This window comes from Mandrillus leucophaeus, unplaced genomic scaffold (genome assembly GCF_000951045.1).
Source record: "Mandrillus leucophaeus isolate KB7577 unplaced genomic scaffold, Mleu.le_1.0 Scaffold290, whole genome shotgun sequence".
NCBI lineage: Eukaryota > Metazoa > Chordata > Mammalia > Primates > Cercopithecidae > Mandrillus > Mandrillus leucophaeus.
Window position 1 is genome coordinate 827,022 of NW_012103032.1, and position 20,691 is coordinate 847,712.

The 20,691-nt window shown below is 54.7% G+C and overlaps 1 protein-coding gene across 2 annotated transcripts in view; it reads right to left on the minus strand.

Annotated features, from left to right (window-relative positions):
• HDAC5 (histone deacetylase 5) overlaps nt 1–20,691 on the minus strand; it is a 46,665-nt gene that overhangs the window by 16,833 nt on the left and 9,141 nt on the right. Inside the window, exons 3-4 of one of the 2 annotated variants that reach the window (XM_011985892.1) lie at nt 17,005–17,076; nt 34–293 (exon numbers count right to left, since the gene is read on the minus strand). In XM_011985892.1, coding sequence (XP_011841282.1) covers nt 34–293; nt 17,005–17,076 — 332 coding nt within the window. Of the gene's footprint in view, nt 1–33; nt 294–17,004; nt 17,080–20,691 lie in introns of both variants that reach the window. The other variant, XM_011985891.1, reaches the window with a different exon arrangement.

Here is a 20,691-nt window from a genome sequence, read left to right on the forward strand (position 1 = left end):
GCCTGGGAGGCCCCCCGCACCCCTCTCGCTCACCTTGAGGTGCTTCTGTAGCTGGACCTCATGCTGCCTTGTCAGGTGGTCATGCTGTTTCTGGAATTCAGCGAACAGGAGCTGCTTCTGCAGCTGCTGCTGCTGCTTGAGCGCCAGGAGCTCCTGCTGCAGTTGCTGCTCCCGCAGTGTGGGATCCACAGAGCCCACCAGAGCACCCCGTAGCTCCACAGGGCTGGGGCTGCCTCCACCCCCACCCCCCATGGAACTGGGCATGGCTCTTGGCAGCACCGGCTTCACCTCCACTGTGGGCAGAAGAGACAGGAAGGAGTTAGTGGGCCCAGCCCCAGACTCCAGTCGTGCCTGAGGCCCAAACGCTACCAGGCAGGATTCTAGGAGACCCAAAGAGATCAGAGACAGAGGGGAAATCAAATCCCTCTGCTCCATGGATGCAACATTTTACCTTAATTAAATGAGGCTGAAGCCATGAACTTCAATAGGAAAATATAGGCCAAGCACGGTGGCTCACATCTGGAATCTCAGGTTACCTTGGGAGGCTGAGGCAGGCAGATCACCCGAGGCAAGGAGTTCAAGACCAGCCTGGCCAACATGGCGAAACCCCCTCTCTACTAAAAATACAAAAATTAGCTGGGCATGATGGTGCACACCTGTAATCCCAGCTACTCAGGTGGCTGAGGCATGGGAATCTCTTGAACCCCGGGAGGCGGAGGTTGCAGTGAGCCAAGATCATGCAACTGTACTCTAGCCTGGGTGACAGAGCAAGACTGTCTCCAGGGAAAAGAGGAAAAAAAAAAAAAGGGCCGGGCACGGTGGCTCATACCTGTAATCCCAGAACTTTGGGAGGCTGAGGCGGGCAGATCACGAGGTCAGGAGATCAAGACCACCCTGGCTAACATAGTGAAACCCTGTATCTACTAAAAACAAAAAAAATTAGCTGGGCGTGGTAGCACATGCCTGTAGTCCCAGCTACTTAGGAGACTGAGGCAGGAGAATCGCTTTAACCCTGGAGGCGGAGGTTGCAGTGAGCCAAGATTGTACCACTGCACTCCAGCCTAGGTGACAGAGCGAGACTCCGTCTCAAGAAAAAAGAAAACATGCATAAGCATGAAGCTGTACCTGACAGATTGTGAGTACTCAACACATTTTTTATGTGTGTGTGTATATATATACATATGTATGTGTATCTCTCTACCTATATATATATATATATCAGAGACAAGGTCTTGCTCTGTCGCCCAGGCTGGAATGCAATGGCATGATCATGGCTCATAATAGCCTCGACCTCAAGCAACTCTCCCACCTCAGCTTCCCGAGTAGCTGGGACTACAGGAGCATGCCAATGCACCAGGCTAATTTTTAAATCTTTAGTAGAGACAGGGTCTCACTATGTTGCCCCGGCTGGCCTTAAACTCCTAGGCTCAAGCGATCCTCCCACCTCAGCCTCCCAAAGTGCTGGGATTATAGGCATGAGCCACTGCCCAGCCTTCAACACATAATATTGTCATTGATAGTCAACATCTCTGGGCATTTTACAAGAATGACTCATTTAAATGTCATGGTTACCTATGACTTAGATGTTATTATTACCCCATTTTACTGATGAGGAAACTGAGATTTACAGAAGTTTAAGTAGCAACCAGACACAGCTAGGTGATCAAAGAACCAGAATATGAGTCCAAATCCTAAGCTTTTAACCACTGTGCCCACTCCTATTTCTCAACACCGTGCCCCGTGCAAAGCCTCATACTAGAAGAGAAACTGAGGCACAGAGGTTGGTTCTAGGACTGACAGTGCCTTTGGTAACCCCAGGAGAGGCTAGTGGAGACCTTCTGGATATCTCTACCCTCTGTCCCCTTCTGGGGCTTCATCCCTATCTGGGGCACACTGGGCAGGAGAGAGAGAGGCTGTGGGAATGGGAGTGGGGTGGGAACAGGAGGCCTTGGTGAAAGTGGGTGCAGGGCTGCACCAAGCCAGGGACAGGAGGGGGCTGGGAGTCAGACTCGCTTCCTTTGCTGGATTATCTCCTTTCAACAGTTTTATTGTAATTACCCTGAAAATGCCGCTATATATAGAGTGAGCCAAACAGCAGCTGTGCCTGGGGGGAGGGGGAATGAGAGGATGGGCGGGCAGGCAGCAGGGAGGAGGTGGGAGGAGGAGACAGGAAAGGAAAGGGAATCAGACAGGAAGAAGGGTAACGGCAGGGGGAGGGCGGGAGCTTCGGCAGATCTCTCAGAACTCTGGTCCTAGGGAGAACTGGCTGGGGAGAGGAAGGCTGCTGGCGAGGGGAAGGCAGTGGAGGACCTGCTGGGTTCCAAGACCTTGGGTCTAGGCCCCACATGGACACTGGGCCGAGCGGCTTGAGGTCCCAATGGGCTTATGGGAAGGCTAGGTCTCCACTTCTTTGTCCCTACACACGGTTCTCGGGTCACTGCATGTCACTCTCCACCACTGCCCTGTGGTTGCCAGGACAACTGGGCAAACACCACACCAGCAGGGAGCCCCAAGCACAGCCCACGCCCCACAAAGCCTCCAGCCAGGAAGGGGAAGGCAGGATACCACTGCCTGGGAAGGCGGAAGTGAGAGAGGCAGGGCCAACCCATTCCTGTTTCTCTTCTACTTCTTTCTCCAAAGAAAGCCCTCACTCTCCTCGCTACAGCCCAGAGAGGTCACGAGGGGCTGGGAATGCTCCTGTGGCAAAGTGGACCACTCCAGCCCAGGCCTGGGAAGAAAGGACCCCCCAAATCCTTCTGGCTACCAGTATCTCCTGCCCTCATGAGCTGGCCTCTCTCCAGATCACCCCCCAGCATTAAGGGGGGGGGGGGGGAAGTTTTTTTGTTTTTTAATTTTTTGAGACAGAGTTTCGCTCTTGTCACCCAGGCTGGAGTGCAATGGCACGATCTCGGCTCGCTGCAACCTCTGTCTCCTGGTTTCAAGCAATTTTCCTGCCTCGGCAGGCGCCCACCACCAGGCCCAGCTAATTTTTGTATTTTTAGTAGAAACGGGGTTTCACCATGTTCGTCAGGCTGGTCTCGAACTCCTGACCTCAGGTGATCCGCCTGCCTCGGGCTCCCAAAGTGCTGGGATTACAGGTGTGAGCTACCACACCCAGCCGAAAAATTTTTAAAGAGAAAAGAGGGAGGTGGGAGGTAGGAGGTGGCAAAGGGTAGGCTAAGAGAGGCCCCCACACCTGCTTAGATGGGTCTGGATCTCTCCAGAGAACCTAGCACTGAATGGGTGTCAACAAGGCAGGAGCAAGGCCTGCTGGAGGCCAAAGCCATGCCACCCGCATGCCTGGAGTATGGCCTCTGGAACCCCCTGCAGGCAGGGTGGGGTGGGAGAAGGTAAAGGGTGAGCACCACGATGTGGCAGTCCCCACCAGCCTCTTCTCCCCCAAGCATGGCTGGGAACATTCCTTTGTGGTTTTCCCGCCAGCCGTACTGACGACTCTGTGGCCACAAGGCCAGAGTCACATGTGCAGAAGTGGCCAGATGTGGCCAGAGGGTGGGGTTACACATACTCATCCTCCTTCCCAACCCATGTCCTGCCCCAGCACCAGGCGGAAGGGTCCTTGGAAACTGCAGACGGCCTTCCTGGAGGTAGCCAGCCACGGTCCACGATGGTGGCAAGGAAATGGCAGCCAGCTCAGGTCTCCCCAGCCCGTGAAGTGTTCAGCAAGGCCCTGAGCTGGCCGGAGGGTTATCTGTTCTTAGTCAAGGCTGGCTTGGCCCGTGGCACTCTGATCACTCAGCCAAGCGACGGACGGGCTTCAACCTGCTGCTCCCGGCAATGCCGGGGTTGTAGGAGCAGGATGCCAGCCCGCCTGCCCAGAGAAGGGCAGGGGTCCAAGCACTCCTGGCTCCCAGCAGATAACCCTGCCTAGGGCTGGAACTGTCGCCAGCAGTACTGGCTTCCCTTGCAGGAGCCCTGCAGAAAGCACATGGGCTCAGGCAAGGGGAATCTCCCACCAGACTGTCACTGCCACTGCAGCAGCAGAGATGTTAGGCCCGGAGCTGCAGTGGGAGCCACTATTGGTATGCAGGTGGCAGGGCAGGCAGAGGGCTCTGCCATGCAGCCTCGTTCCCATGCCAACAGGAAGCACAGGCGACTACAGAATATTAATTTGCAGGGCCTGCAGGGCCTGGGTGGTATGCAGCACCCCAAGGGTTTGCCAGGTAGCAACCTGCTCCACCCAAAGTGGAAGGGGCCATGGCTGCTCTGCCTGAGTCAGGGAAAGGAGGGGCATGGAGCCCCATGAATAGAGTCTGCCCAGGCACAGACCCTGGAGCCGGGCTGGCCTTGAACTCTCTCAAGGATCTGTGCCCTCTGCCAGCCTGGCATGAGCAGAGCAGGTGGCAGCAGCTGCCATCAGCACCAAGCACCTGGGTGTGTCATGATAGGAAGAGGCTCTTGGCCGCCTCCTGGTGGACCTAGGAAGGCTGGGGAACCTCTGGGGAAAGAAGAGGATAGATGGGCTTGGGCGAGGTGGCTCACGCCTATAATCCCAGCACTTTGGGAGGCTGAGGTGGGCGGGATCACCTGAGGTCAGGAGTTCAAGACCAGTCTGGCCAACGTGGTGAAACCCCATCTCTACTAAAAATACAAAAATTAGTTGGGTGTGGTAGTGGGCACCTGTAATCCCAGCTACTCATGAGGCTGAGGCAGGAAGAATTGTTTGAACCCAGGAGGCAGATGTTGCAGTGAGTATAGATCATGCCACTACACTCTAGTCTGGCATGTAGCCTGGGTGACAGAGTGAGACTCCACCTCAAAAAAAAAAAAAAAAAAAAAAAAAGAGGGTACACAAAGGCACACTGTTCCCTAAGAGGACAGGCCAAGAGCTCTGGCTAGCAAAGAGTGAGTGAAAGGCCAGGCAGAGCCGGGCACAGTGGCTGTAATCCCAGCACTTTGGGAGTCCGAGGCGGGTGCATCACTTGAGGTCAGGAGTTCAAGACCAGCCTGGTCAAAAAGGAGAAACCCCATCTCTACTAAAATTACAAAATTAGCTGGGTGTGGTGATACATGCCTATAATCCCAGCTACTCGGGAGGCTGAGGCAGGAAAATCACTTGAACCCGGGAGGCAGAGGTTGCAGTGAGCCAAGATCACGCCATTGCACTCCAGCCTGAGCAACAAGAGTGAAACTCTGTCTCAAAAAGAAAGAAAAGAAAAAAGAAAAAGGAAAAGAAAAGAAAGCCAGGGAAAGGTTCACAGGGGAAGACAAGGCCCTGGGTCCTTCCCTCACCTGCCAGGGTCTCACTCTGATAGGAATCAAGAAGCCAGCAAAGCCACCTCCTGCGGAGGTCAGAGGCAAGGCTCCGGGGGAAAGCCCTGGGCCCCCCATCTGGCTCTATACTTTCCTCTTTTCCGGGACTGAGAACCTTCCTTCTCCTGGGAGTGGCGGCCTCAGGAACCAGCAGCAACACCATCCTGACCTCTGGTTTTCTGCAGGATTGACCACCCTGCCTCCATGGGAAGTCCCAGCCTGGGTTGCTGGGTAGGTGGGGCTGTGTGTTTCTTTTTTTTTTTTTTGAGACAGAGTCTCGCTCTGTTGCCCAGGCTGGAGTGCAGTGGCGCAATCTTGGCTCACTGCAAGCTCCAACTCCTGGGTTCACACCATTCTCCTGCCTCAGCCTACTGAGTAGATGGGACTACAGGCGCCCACCATCACGCCTGGCTAAGTTTTTGTATTTTTAGTAGAGACGGGGTTTCACCGTGTTAGCCAGGATGGTCTCCATCTCCTGACCTCGTGATCCGCCCGCCTCAGCCTCCCAAAGTGCCAGGATTACAGGCGTGAGCCACCGCGCCCGGCCTTGGGGCTGCGTGTTTCTAGCCATGCGAGGGGCCAGGAAAATAGCAAGTTCCGGCTCAGGAGCTGCCCTGCCCAGCTCATGAGCACAAGTGGCCATGGGCAGTGCACCACCTGAGTGACACTTCTTTCCCATCCCGCTGGGCCTGCCTCCTCTTCAGGAACCCTATCAGCCCAGTGGGGGCTTCTGGGGTAGATTCAGGCAGCATGAGGGAGAGCCTGGTCCTCTGGGGGAGATGATGTAGGTGCTCACGGGGCAACCCCTGAGACTACTGCCAGCACAGCCTTAGTCTAAAAAAACGATGTCCAAGCAAAGAGACACTGCCTCCAAACAGACAAGTGGCTCTGGGCCATGAGGGACAGGTTTCAGCAGTGCCTTGGGAACAAAAGTTCACAGTAAAAAACAGATCTAGCTTCCCAAGAGCAAGGCCAAGCTTTCCCCCTGCTCTGAACACACCATGAGCTGCACCCCAGGTCCAAGCCCCCTCTCAAGAGACAGCATCTCCAACTCAAGAATCTCTGTGACAAGAACCTTGGCCAGCAAGGAAATGAGACCTTTAGTTCCCCCTAGATAAGCTCTCGGGGGAGGCAGCTGGCACAGTGTGGACCTGCCTGGCAGACCCAAGAGGCTTAGCACCTGGCTCTAAAAGACCCTGCTCCATAAAATAAATATAAAAATAAGACCAGGCGCGGTGGTTCATGCCTATAATCCCAGCACTTCGAGAGGCCAAGGCGGGCGGATCACGAGGTCAGGAGTTTGAGACCAGCCTGGCCAACATGGTGAAACCCCATCTCTACTAAAGATACAAAAAAACCCCAAAAAATTAGCCGGGCATGGTGGCCCACACCTGTAATCCCAGCTACTTGGGCAGCTGAGGCAAGAGAATCGCTTGAACCCAGGAGGTGGAGGTTGCAGTGAGCCGAGATCGCGCCACTGCATCCAGCCTGGGCAACAACAGGGCGAGACTCCGTCTCAAAATAAATAAATAATTTTTTTTCCTTTTTTTGGGATGGAGTCTTGCTCTGTCGCCAGGCTGGAGTGCAGTGGCACCATCTTGGCTAACTGCAACCTCCGCCTTCTGGGTTCAAGCGATTCTCCTGCCTCAGCCTCCTGAGTAGCTGGGACTACAGGCACGTGCCACCATGCCCACCTAATTTTTTGTATTTTTAGGTAGAGATGGGGTTTCACCATGTTAGTCAGGATGGTCTCGATCTCCTGACCTCGTGATCTGCCCACCTCGGCCTCCCAAAGTGCTGGGATTACAGGCGTGAGCCACCACGCCCGGCCTAAAATAAAATTAATTTTTAAAAAGACTCTGCTCCGGCCGGGCGCGGTGGCTCACACCTGTAATCCCAGCACTCTGGGAGGCCGCAACAGGCGGATCATGAGGTCAGGAGATCAAGACCATCCTGGCTAACACAGTGAAACCCCGTCTCTGCTAAAAAATACAAAAAATTAGCCAAGCGAGGTGGCGGGTGCCTGGAGTCCCAGCTACTTGCGAGGCTGAGGCAGGAGAGTGGTGTAAACCCAGGAGGCGGAGCTTGCAGTGAGCCAAGATCACGCTACTGCACTCCAGCCTGGGCGACAGAGCGAGACTCCGTCTCAAAAAAAAAAAAAAAGACCCTGCTCCAGGAGCCACCAGCCCCAGAAAGCTAGGAGGAGGGGAGGGGACCCAAGGGGCATAGGGTACAAGGCACGGGGCATTATTACGCCATTTGGAATGTCTATACAGGACATAAATGAGGTCCGTGCAGACACTCCCTGGATCTGAGGAGCTGCCTTCACAAGAGAAGAGTGAGTGAAAGGGACCTTGGAGATCATCTGTTTCGATACCCTCAAGACACAGGTGAGGAAACCAAGCCTCTTAAAGAGGCTGCTCTGCAGATGATCCTACCAGCTAAGCAGCAGCAAAACAGGAATCTGAACCCAGGGGTCCTGACTCCCGGCACAGGGAGGTTCCCTCTGAACATACACGTGTGCAGTCTGGTTCCCACGTGGGGGTGTCTTATGTGCTCAGTGTAAGCCAGCCCAGGGACAGGTTAGGGTCTCAAAAATAATAGAGGAGATGAGGTAGGTGGAGGGGAGCAGGGGAGGTTGTACCGGGGCTGGTGTTCAACTTTGTTCCTGAGCCCCCTTCTCTCCTTGGGCTAAAATCCCTTCAGGGAGGAAGACCACAGACCAGGTGGTCCCCAGTATTTACAGAAAACAAAGCCTCCTCTCAGAACCCCACGAAGCCCCCGAGGCCAGAATGGTTCCTGTGCTCTAGGAGCACAAACTGTGGACGTGCACTGACAGGCCCAGCACATAAGGCTGTGTAGGTTGCATATTGCACATGGGCTCTCATCTAAAGGGGTGAGTTGGGGCTGAAACCTAACCCAAGCTCCAACTGCCAGGCCACGCACACTGGCATGAGGACGTATCTACCCAGAAGGGCCACCTTTTAAAAATCTGCACAAAGAAGCTTTTATGTGGATTAGCAATGTTCCCACCCAGAGACCTGAGTTCAAATTCCAGCTCTCACTCTGTGACCTTGTGCAGGTTCCCTTTTTCTTTTTTTTTTTTTTGACAGAGTCTCGCTCTGTTGCTAGGCTGGAATACTGCAGTGGTGCGATCTCGGCTCACTGCAACCTCCGCTTCCCGGGTTCAAGCAATTCTCCTGCCTCAGCCTCCTGAGTAGCTGGGACTATAGGTGCGCACCACCACACCCAGCTAATTTTTATATTTTTATAGTACAGATGGGGTTTCACCATGATGGGCAGGATAGTCTTGATCTCTTGACCTCGTGATCTGCCTGCCTCGGCCTCCCAAAGCGCTGGGATTACAGGCATAATCCACCACGCCCGAGCAGGTTCCCCACTTTTTTTTTTTTTTGAGATGGAGTCTCTCTCTGTGGCCCAAGCTGAAGTGCGGTGGGGTGATCTTGGCTCACTGCAACCTCCACCTCCCGGGTTCAAGCGATTCCCCTGCCTCAGCCTCCTCAGTAGCTGGGACTACAGGCACATGCCACCATGCCTGGCTAATCGTTTGTATTTTTAGCAGAGACAGGGTTTCACCGTGTTAGCCAGGATGGTCTCTATCTCCCGACCTCAGGTGATCTGTCCACCTTGGCCTCCCAAAGTGTTGGGATTACAGGCGTGAGCCACTGCACCCGGCCCAGGTTCCCTTGTTTTAAGAGACAGCCCTGGGTAACTGGCCTACCCTGGAGGGCAGAATCTCCCACCAGCACCCAGGCCCTCAGGACCTCCCTCACCAGGCTGGGGAGTCAGCAGCTTCTAATTACCTTGTTCTGTCTCTTGGAGATTGGGGAAAGGCTCTTGTTCCTGTCTTGGCCTGAGGGAGTTTGGAAGGAGGCGGAGAACAGCATTTCACACCCTGAGCCCATGACGCTGTGACACCAATGACCCCTCCCCACCAAGGACAGTTTCCCATGATCTATTTCTGTGCTCTTGTGTGACTAGTGAGGCCAATTTAGGCTCAACAGGTTCTACCACAATTCAGATACTATTTCCACATAGGCAAGCTGGGTCTGACTCTCACCTAGCAATTTTCATAATTCCTTAAGTAACACAAGTGATCACACATCACATAGTGGTTAAGAGCAAGGGCTCTGGAGTGAGAGGACGCTGGGGGTTCAATTCAGGCACCCCCCCTTCCTAGGGCAAGGCACGGAGTACCACCCTGCGCTCCATGCAGGCATCTATAAACTGGGAGGCAGAAGAGTACCCACCTGCCAGGGTAGTTAGGCTCAGGAGAACGTACACAGAGGAGCTTGGCACAGAGCCTGGGAAGATCAAGAGGTACCAGGCAGGGCTATTATTAACGGCTCCTAGTATTTCTTGTGTCCTGAACTCTTTCAGCAATCTAGTGAAGCCTGTGGACCACTTCTCAGAATGTTTTTTTTTTTTTTTTTTTGAGACGTAGTTTCGCTCTTGTTGCCCAGGAGTGCAATGGCATGATCCTGGCTCACTGCAACCCCTGCCTCCCAAGTTCAAGTGATTCTCCTGCCTCAGCCTCCCAAGTAGCTGGGATTACAGGCGTACACCACCACGCCCATCTAATTTTGTATTTTTAGTAGAGATGGGATTTCACCACATTGGCCAAGCTGGTTTCAAACCACTGACCTCAGGTGATCCACCTGCCTCAGCCTCCCAAAGTGCTGGGATTATAGGCGTGAGCTACCACGCCTGGCCTTCTCAGGATGTTTCTAAAGTGCATAAAATCGGTCAGGTTCAGTGGCTCACACCTGTAATCCCAGCACTTTGGGACCCTGAGGTAGGAGGATCACTTGAGGTCAGGAGTTCAAGACCAGCCTGGCCAATGTGGTGAAACCCCATCTCTACTAAAAATACAAAAATTAACCAGTTGTGGTCTCACATACTCGGGAGACTGAGGCAGGAGAATTGCTTGAACCCAGAAGCGGAGGTCGCAGCGAGGTGAGACTGCACTACTGCACTCTGGCCTGGGCAACAGAGCGAGACTCTGTCTCAAAAAAAATAAAAATAAAAATAAATAAAAAATAAAGCGCATAAAATGAAATATTTAGAATTCCCAAATCTTTTAAGTGGGGCCAACTTCACAGACCACCTGGATTCTAAGGGTGCCAGCCTCAGACTCCCACCAGAGGGAAGTCTTAGCACTCATTTCAGACTGTCTGAATGTCACTCTGTGGTCCTGTCACAAACAAAGCCCTTCTGTGGGTCACACACAACACAAGCCGGTGCAGCCAGTAGCTAGGTGTCAGTGCCAGAGGAGGAATCTCTGAGAGCTGCCTCCTTCCCACTCTCGCACTTCCAGGCCATCTCACCTGCCTCACTACCTCCAGGAAGGGCCACTCTGTGCTCTGTGGCTCAGGCCACAGCTGTGGGATCCCTTTTGTCCCTCAAAAACATTACTTAGCACAGATGAGCACAAGTTTTGGGCCTCGCTCTCGGGGCCCCCAGCTGCAAGCAGTCCAAAATTCTTCCCTGGGCTCTAACCTCACTGAGCCCCACTGCAGGTGACACCTCTCTCCCCAGTTCTATTCCACATCCTCCTGGGTTGAGGACATGGGAGGCCCTAAGCCCCTCTTCCCACAAAGCAGATACAATGTGAAACTGACCTCAGAGACCCTTAGAGTGTCAGGGAAGGAAGGGCCTGAAGATCAGCAACTCAATTCCCCCAGTTTTCAGAGGAGGAAAGTGAGGTCAGAGAAGGAAGATACTTGTCCAAGGTCACCTGGAAAGGAGATGGAGGACCCAGGGCTTAATACCAGCTCTTCTGGCTCTCTGTCTGCTCCCCACTAAAAAACAGAAGGGGAAACACTAAGGCCCGGTCTCAAACTGAACGAGAGAGATGCAACAAGGGGTCAAACTCTGTATTAAGGATCCAGAGGTCTAGACAAGGACACCTGGTTGGTCCCCAGAACATCAGAGCCCAGGAGTGCAGGGGAGAATGGGATCAAGTGCAGGGAACCCCCAGAAACCTTGAGGCAGACTGTGACTCTGAAGGACCTTAAGCTCGGGATGCAGAGCCCTGATGGTGGGCACAAAGCATCTCTCACTGGCACAAATAGAGTTAGCAGTTGATCCTGGGATGCTCTCTGGGGAAGCAGACTCACATTTCCCAGTCCAGCCATTTCTGGCATATACCTGGGTACAAAGCTACAGGCAAGTAAAAGGCACACTAACCATTCAAAGTCTGCAGCTGTTGCTAGGACTGTTTGCTCCACACCTGGGGGAGAATGGCAGGGGCTCCAGAGCAGATCCGCCTCCACTCCCCAAGCACAGCACAGCCCTGGGTGTCCAGCAGGGTGCCCTGCCCACCTGGCGGCTTGCCATAATCCCCCATTCCACTGGGGTTTAGACACCTGCTCCCTGGTGGCTGGAAACATCCTTTCTCCCGACTAACAGGCAGCTGGGAGTTGGATTCACCTCTCTCTGGGGCGACAGACTCCCTCCTCCTTTATAGGCCCTTCTCCCAGGAGTCCCAAGACCCACCAAGGCCTTCCAGGGATGCTGAGGACATCCACTGGCTGACTGCTGGGCCCTGTGACCCATGTCCACACAGCTCTTACTCCAAGGATGGGCTGAGTCTACTCGCATCAGAATCACCTGAGACATGAGTTTAAATCATTGGTTCCTGGGCTGCCCTACGGAATCCAAACCTTTGTGGGAGGGGGGAGGATGTCAAGGTCTGAGAATCTGCATTTTAATACATTCCTTTGGTAATACTGATGCAACCAAAAGTTTGAGAACCACTGTCTCAGTGTCCCCAGGCTGCCTGCTGCCAACCTAACAGCTGTTACAGCTGTGTGTGTGGACACAGTTAATCTGATTTCCTGTCTGGCAGCTGTGTGGCAGGGAAGGGACAGCTGAGGGTCTCAAAAACAAGAAGAGGGGATGAGGCGGGGGAGGGGCTACAGGAGGTTGTACGGGGGCTGGTGTTCAACTTTGTTCCTGAGCCCCCTTCTCTCCTTGGGCTAAAATCCCCTCAGGGAGGAAGACCACAGACCAAGTGGTCCTCAGTATTTACAGAAAACAAAGCCTTCTCTCAGAACCCCAGGAGGTCCCTGAGGCCAGAATGGTTCCTGTGCTCAGCGCACTGACAGGCCCAGTACATAAGGCTGTGTAGGTTGCATATTGCACATGGGCTCTCATCTAAAGGGGTGAGCTGGGGCTGAAACCTAACCCAAGCTCCAATCGCCAGGACATGCACACTGGCACGAGGACGTATCTACCCAGAAGAAGGGCCACCTTTTAAAAATCTGCACAAAACAAGCTTTTTTTTTTTGAGACAGAGTCTCACTGTGTCGCCCAGGCTAGAGTGCAGTGGCACAATCTCTGCTCACTGCAAGTTCCACCTCCCGGGTTCACACCATTCTCCTGCCTCAGCCTCCCAAGTAGCTGGGACTACAAGCGCCTGCCACCACACCAGCTAATTTTTTATATTTTTAGTAGAGATGGGGTTTCACCATGTTAGCCAGCATGGTCTCGATCTCCTGACCTTGTGATCCACCCGCCTCAGCCTCTGAAAGTGCTGGGATTACAGGCATGAGCCACCGCACCTGGCGCTTTTTTTTTTGAGGCAGAGTCTCGCTCTCGTTGCCCAGGCTAGAGTGCAATGGCGCAATCTCAGCTCACCGCAACCTCTGCCTCCCAGGTTCAAGCGATTCTCCTGCCTCAGCCTCCTGAGTAGCTAGGATTACAGGTATGCATCACCACTCCGGCTAATTTTTTGTATTTTTAGTAGAGATGGGGTTTCTCCATGTTGGTCAGGCTGGTCTCGAACTCCCGACCTCAGCTGATCCACCCGCCTAGGCCTCCCAAAGTGCCGGGATTACAGGTGTGAGTCACCCAGCCCAGCCAAAAGCAGCTTTTATGTAGATTAGCAATGGTCCTACCCAGAGACCTGAGTTCAAATTCCAGCTCTCACTTACTCTGTGATCTTGGGCAGATTCCCTTTTTTTAAGAGATAGGGTCTTGTTATAGCGCCCAGGCTGGAACACAGTGATCATGGCTCATTGTAGCCTCAAACTCCTGGGCTCAAGCAATCCTCCTGCCTCAGCCTCCTGAGTAGGTAGAACTACAGGTGCATGCCACTATGCCTGGATAACTTTTTAAAGACATTTTCTTGTAGAGACAGGGTCTGGTTATGCTGCGCAGGCTGGTCTCAAACTCCTGGCCTGAAGTGATCCTCCTCCCTCAGTCTTCCAAAGTGCTGGGATTACAGGTATGAGCCACCATGTCCAGTAAGTTCCTTAACCTCTCTGATCCTTCTCAATTGTACACCACAGCTATCAATACTTTCCTAAAAGAGATATGGCAAGGGCCAGGTGTGGTGGCTCATGTCTGTAATCCCAACACTGTGGGAGGCTGAGGCAGGCGGATCACAAGGACAGAAGTTCGAGACCAGCCTGGCCAACATAGTGAAACCCTGTCTCTACTAAAAATACAAAAATTAGCCAGGCATGGTGGCGTGCACCTGCAGTGCCAGCTACTCGGTAGGCTGAGGCAGGAGAATCGCTTGAACCCAGGAGGTGGAGGTTGTGGCAAGCCGAGATCGCATCACTGTACTCCAGCCTGGGCAAAACAGCGAGACTCCATCTCAAAAAAAAAAAAAAAAAAAAGTAGGGAAAGTACCTGATAGCCTTGTCACTTAGTGCATTATAATAGTTCCATCTCACCCCTGAGTCTTGTACTTCTTCCCCTCCTGGCACTACATACCTACACACACAGTCAAACCCAGAAAGTCTGAAAAGCACAAACAAGAATATCCAGGGAAAGCCCTAAGACCAAACTTGGACCCCATGGCACTTCCCAGTGTCCACAGCATTCCTTCCTGGCACAAGCAGGATTCACACCCTCCCTCCATAGGAAAAGCAGACTCCTCCTCCATGCTGTCTCATAAAGCCTGCACATTGTCTGAGCATCAGCTCCACCCAGTATAGGACAAAGGGGAATCCAGGGTCTACATAAGGGAGGCAGAAAATTCCCCACCTCTGTGTCCTTGAGAATCCCAGACTAGAGTTCAAACTCCCAGGCTCCCTAAGCCAGAACCAAGCTTGGATGATGGTGGTGCTCACTGTGTACTGGGGGGCTATGGCAGGGTGGCCAGGCAGAGACCCCATCCATCAAGGGAGACCTCTGATCGCTAAGAGCAGATGCTGAGATCTGCCCCGCTCTTCAAGCAAGAACAGCAGAGTGCCCCTGTCCTTCAGTAGGCTAAGGCTCTGTCTCACCCGCTGGGGTGACTCACTAAAGCTGTCTCTATTCAACCACAGGTCCAAGCCCCAGAATAGAGCCCAGGAATCCTGCCAGCAATTCTGGACTCCAGCCCTCCCCATGCGACATTCATTCATCCATGTGCCAGGCACTGTGCTAGGTGCTGGGCAATGGCAGCAACCAAGACAGCCCAGAGAGCAAAGGCTGTCCCTAAAATAGGGTTCCAAAGATGCTGCTGGAGGTGGCAGGCAGGCACCACCCTCGAAAGACCCTTGCTCCAACACCCTGGGCTAGGGAGACCTGCACAATTCAGACTGTCCCAAGAAGCTTTCCTGGACACCTGCTTTTTCAGCCATAGGCTCTTGCATCCTGTCTGGAGACCGATCAAGAGACGGGGAAAGCGGGTGGGGAGGGAAACACCAGGCTGCCTGGGCCCTCATGGCCGTGTTTATCCGGGGTGGATTTTTTTTAACCCAAAGGTTAAAGTGTTTCTATTTGAAACATCTATTTACATTCCAGAGTCCAAAAAAAAAAAAAAAACAAGGCAGCCAAGCTCCAGGCCTATATCTGTCCCTAGCCGCGTCACAGACACAGCATCAGAGCTGCGCAGGGGGAACATTCTTAGCCCTCTCCCCGAGCCGAGCCGCTGAGGTGACTCACGCCTCCCTCCTGCCAGCATGGACCAAGCCACCACTCTGAAGGCCAGCCAGTGTTGGGGGTGAAGCGGGGAGACAGGGATCTGGAGAGAGGGGCTGCCTGGGAGTCCATGCAGGGGCAGCCAGGCCTAGGGAGGAGATGAGAGAGCAGGGTCCCAGCCTGCAAGCTTTCTGGGGTACAATCTGAAAGGAGGTGAGTGAACAAGCTGGGGAGGAAACTTCCGGCCAACTGCTGGCTCCTGCTGGTAGCAAAGAACAGAGGGGACAGGGCAGGATGGGTGGACCTGATAAGCCAGATAGGGTGGAGCTGTCCCAAGAAGATGCTCTGTGATTATTCTGTCTTCCAAGAGACCACCTTGAGTCCCAGAGGCCATGGGCTGGGGGCCAGCAGGCAGGGTCTTTAGTTGGACCTGTGGACTCCAGACCAGGATAAGAACCAGTCCTCTGGGTTTATTCCTCATCCCAGGGACCTGTGTAGGTGGCCCCCAGGCATATGCCCCTACCTCAGGGGACTACCTGGGTATCTTGTAGAGCTGGTCCCCAAGGTTACGCCCCCATCCCCACCCCAGCCTACAGGGCTGGCCCCAGGGTAATGCCCCTATCCCCGGGGCCTGCATGGATACCCTGCAGGGCTAGTCTTCAGGGCCATGCCTCTACATGAGAACACTGCATGGGCATCCCTGCCTGGGCAGATGACAGTCCATGTTCCAAAGATTTTTTGAATCTTCCCAAAACATTCATGCTCTGACACATCCAAGTCCCATTGCAACCTTATCCCTGGGTAGCTCAGAGCCAAATCACAGGCACCTGCAGAGGCACACAGTTCCCACCTTCCAATGTGAAGCTTGGGATGCACACCCACATATCCAGAAGCAAGGACTCCCCATTCACATGCACACACACAGACACCCACACTTGAGTGCCAAGCCACTGCCAGGAGGGGCTGAGCAGGCATAGGTCCAGCAGGCCCCTCCCTGGAGGAAGCATCTTGTGGTGCCGGCCTGGTGGGGAGGCTGTGCCAGGAAGGCTTGATGCTGCCAACAGGTTCCCAAGAGTGAGGGAAGGAGTGGCCCAGCTCTGGGGGACCCCACCCCTAGCCAAGAGCCAAAAAAGTTCCTGCTGAGAAGGTAGCAGGATTAGGGGGTCCTGAAGCCCATCTGAGCCAGAGTAACACCTCTTCATCCTCATGAGATGGGAATCAACCCAGACCTGGGGAGAAAAGCGCTATCGGGAGCCAGCTAGGGGCTAAGGCAGCCAAGCCCCTCAATTTCCGAGTTGGCAGCCTCTGCCTAACTCCATTACAACTGCACCAAGCCTCCCCAAGTGTCTGACTCTCAGGAGACTCCTGGCTGGGGACTTGTGGAAGTCACTGTACTCGATCCTCTAGCCCCAAGAACCAAGACAGAGGAGCTGGGGTAACCTTTATTCTTGTGGACATACAGCTATGCCTTCTTCCCTTGTCCAAACCTGGGGAGCGGGCAGCGTGGAGGCGGGTCACTGACCCACTTCCTCCCCTCTGACCACAGTGCCAACTAGGCCAGGATCCTCCAGTAACCCCCAGCCCCCAGCAGCGGATGCTGACCCTGCCAGAGACCGAAGGGACTGGAAGAGATGCAGCAGAGTACAGCTGCGGGGCACAGGGGAGCAGCAGGCTCTGGGCAGGGAGGACAGGGGCCTCTCTGAGCAGGGATCCCCCAGCTCCATGTATTCTCAACAAAACTCTCAAGACAGATCTATGCAGGACCATATCTATGCAAGGCTCAGGGCCAGATGCTCAGCCCAGGGACAAGGATGCCTGATGACAGAGGGCAGGCAGGGACACCAAGGCACTTACCTGTCACAGGGATGCTGTGCAGAGAAGTCCGCGGCAGGATTTCCAAGGATGGTTCCCGGCCTGACATCCCATCTGCTGAGAAACAGGATTCTGTCTCATAGATGGTCTGCAGCATCTCCACGAGCCCCTGAGCCTTGGGCACCAGCAGCATGCCAGGGAGGGGGCCGCCAGAGGCGGGGAGCAGGCTGAAGGGAAGGTGGTCCGGCAGCCGGCACTGCGCAGGTTCCCTCAGGCCACTGCCGATGGGACCCGCACTGTGGGGAAGTGCCTCATCCGGCCTGGGCACTCCTGGCGGCAGGAGGGGCAGGGAGTCCCTAGAGGTGCAGGCCCAGCTCTGCTCTAGAGGGGCATCTGACCACCAGCCTCTCCCTGATTCCTAGGAGCTGGGGTATGGCTGAGCACTTGGGACAGGAAGGGGAGCTCAGCGGGCAGGCGGGCTCTGTGTTCCCTCCCAACCCTGGGTGACAGCTCTGGGCCCGGCTCCCTGCTCCTCCTTCCCGAATGAGCCGCCGCCGGCAGCTGGCAGGAGACTGAAATAGCAGTTGGGGGAGGGCCCTGTCTATAAATAGGTGGAGCATGCTCAGGGAGCTGCGGGCCGGCTGCCAGGAGGCCCCATGGGGGGGGAGGCGGTTCTACCCCAGGAGGAAGCGCCAGGCGAGGGGGATGGGAACAGGGGAGGGCCTGCACTCAGGGCCAAGGCCACAGCGCTGGGTGGCCAGAGGCTGGGCTGGGGAAGGACGCCGGCTGGGGTACCCAGGCATCTGGGAGCGGCTCTGGCTGCTACTCTTGGCAAGCAAGCCAGGGGATAGAGACCAAGAAGCCAGACTCAAGCCTCTGTCTTCCTTCTTGCCTTCCAAAGCAGGTAAAGGAATCAGAAGGGCCTGGGAGAGGCTGGCAGACAGGCACTTTCCCTGGATTTCTAATAGCCCCATGGAGGTTTGCTTAACTTCTGTCCTCCCACAGTGTTGAGAGGTGCCTCCCCACCCCTTCAACCAGCAGAGAGTCCCCTAAACACTCCCGCTCATTCTGGAGTGTCGCCTCCAGAGGCTGCTCAGCCTCAGCTTCTTTCTAGGTTGTAGGGATACTCCTCCTGGGCAGACAGGTGTCCCCTGGTCCCCTTTCCTCACCCCAGTCCAGGAAAGGGGACCAGGGAACATCTGCCAATTCTCATAGCACAGGTAGCTCCTCCCTGGCAATGTGCCAGGTGCAGTGCTAAGAACATCATATACATCATCTCATTTATTCTGTGTGGTGACCTTAGGAGAGAGGTACAGATGAGAAAACTGAGGCACAGGGAGATGAAGTCACTCATGCTAGGTCATACAGCTGCTTACATGGCAGGGCTGGGATGTCTGAGGCTCAAGTCTGAGCTCTAACCACCACACTCCACTGCCTCCCATTTCCCAGGGTTTCTATTAACAGGTATAATGACCCCTGTGCTCAAGTAGGAAGAGACTTGAGGATGGAGCCTCGCTAAGGAGAGTCAAGAGTTTTTCAGCATCCAGCCATTCCCCATCAGTCAGCCCCAGGCCTGGCAGCACAGCCCCTGCTCCCTCGGTCCTGGGGCTGATGCGCCATGAGGACCAGTGCCACTCACCCACCCTCCCCACCACTGGCCTGCCCCTGCTCTTCAGGTTGTGCCTCCTACTGGTACAAAGATCCCACTTGGCCCCCTGACCTCACTAGAGCCTTTTAATAGCCTGGTTATTCCTGTGTCTGCATCCCCCTCCTGCTTCCTGATGTCACAGTTGCTATTTTGGAGCCCCCTCCTTGACCCCCACTCCAGGCATGCAGCCAGGGACACCTGTCCTCCCTCTGCACTGGATGACCTCACCCTCTTGTTGGGAGCCCAGGAGGAGCTGGCCAACCAAGGACACAGTGGCTGTGGCTCCTGGAGCCAACTTCCCAGCCAGCTTCTGCCAGTCAGGGATGGCAAAGGGGTCTCCTGCCCTCAGGCTGGGAGTGGGAAGATTAGGGGGACCACACCTATAGACAGAGGCAGGCTTTCCCAAGCCCTAGACTAGCGAGATGTATATGTTGCTAGAGGGTACCCAGTGGTGGACCAGGAAAGAAACAGCGGTCTGGAGCTGCAGCTTCTAAGCCAGGCAGATTCTAGAAAAAGGGCAAGGAACAGTACTCCCTCAGAGGCCTAGCGCTGGTGGACATCTCATGGTATGGCTGGGGATCTCATTCACCACCTCTTGCCCCAACCTCATCCTGGCCAACCAGGCTCTCTCAAGAAGAAGGGAAGGGAAGGTCTCCATCAGTGGGATGATGGGCAGCAGATTAAAGGGAGCCCAGAAAGCCGGGAGCAGCAACCCCTCCCAGCCCAGGACTCCACCCACCCACGCTAGGAGCAACCAGAAGGGCTGGCTAGCCCTGTCCCAGCTCTCTCTGCCTCCCCCAGGCATAGGAGAGTGTGGCAGGAGAGGCTTGTTCTAAAGAGGAAGGCGTCAGTTACCAGGACTCAAAAGCAGGGCCCCCAGAACCTGGAGCACCCAGACATCGAAGAAAGAGGCCTTCCTGCTTAGGAAAGATAGGAGCACCCAGGACAGGGACACCCACAGGTGGCTGGAGCCGGGAGCTGGGCAGCCAGCTCCCAGCACCATTACAGCCTCCAAGAAACAGGAAGCAAAGTGTCAGACACAGCCAGAAAATCCTCAGTGCAATTCCCAGAACCCTCCAAGGGAATAAGAGAGGAGGTTTGAGATGGGGACAAATGTCTTTTTTACTTCTGAGATTCAGGTGATACAAGGTCCTCCTAATGTCTAACTTCAATCCTTCATGCTTTAGCCCCCCTCCTTGCAGTTCACTTCTCTTTTCCATTCTCTCCCATCCAGCACACCCATGTATCATCCCACAAATCTTATAGAGCACTCACCAAGCATGGGGTACATGAGCTTCATCCAGAGCCAGGACTGTCCTCCCCAGACTCACTCTGCCTCTCCCTCAAAGGCTGCACTCTGACCTCCTAGCCCTCTGAATCTGAAGGAGGAAAGCACCTAACCCTGGCTCCAGGTTCCATTTCCTGAGCCCAAAGGCTGTGGGGGATGGGGGACCCTGACCAAAAGAAAGCAAAGTCTGCTTAGTGCACAGTGAAAAAGCCAAGGGCTGGCCCAGGAGCATCCTGGATGGAGTGTGAGATGCCAGCTTCCCTGAGCCCCAGACATCAGGCCTGCCCGCCCTCCTGTTCTTTCCTGCCCTTCGAGCCCAGTCGTGCTGGAGCCCATCAGCATGGTCTGGGAGCTGCCATGTGCCAGGCCCCATGCTAAGTATTGGCTGAACGCTCTCATTTGAAGCCAAGTTCAGAAAAAATGTGAACACCTACTTTGGCATCTTCTACTTCCCCTCAGGGTTGACCCTGCCTTCTCTGGCCATTCCATTCTAAGCCTTCAATCCCTTTGGAATGACAGAGCAGGGAAGAGGAGGGGAGAAGCAGGTCCCACTCTGCAGTGAGCACAGAGGTGTGTCAGGGGACACACCTCTGTAGAGAAGGGAGGCCAGGAGTCCACTTCCTAGACCCCAGCCCCATGCCAGGACTGACCCACTTTCTCACTGCCTGCCGTCCCCGGGGGCTTAGAGGCAGAGCCCAAGGCTGGGAGGCAGGACACCGAGGTTCCTGGCTCCACCCTACACCCATGCCCCAGTTTCTTTGGTCACCCAGAGAGCAGGGGTTGGCGGGCACTG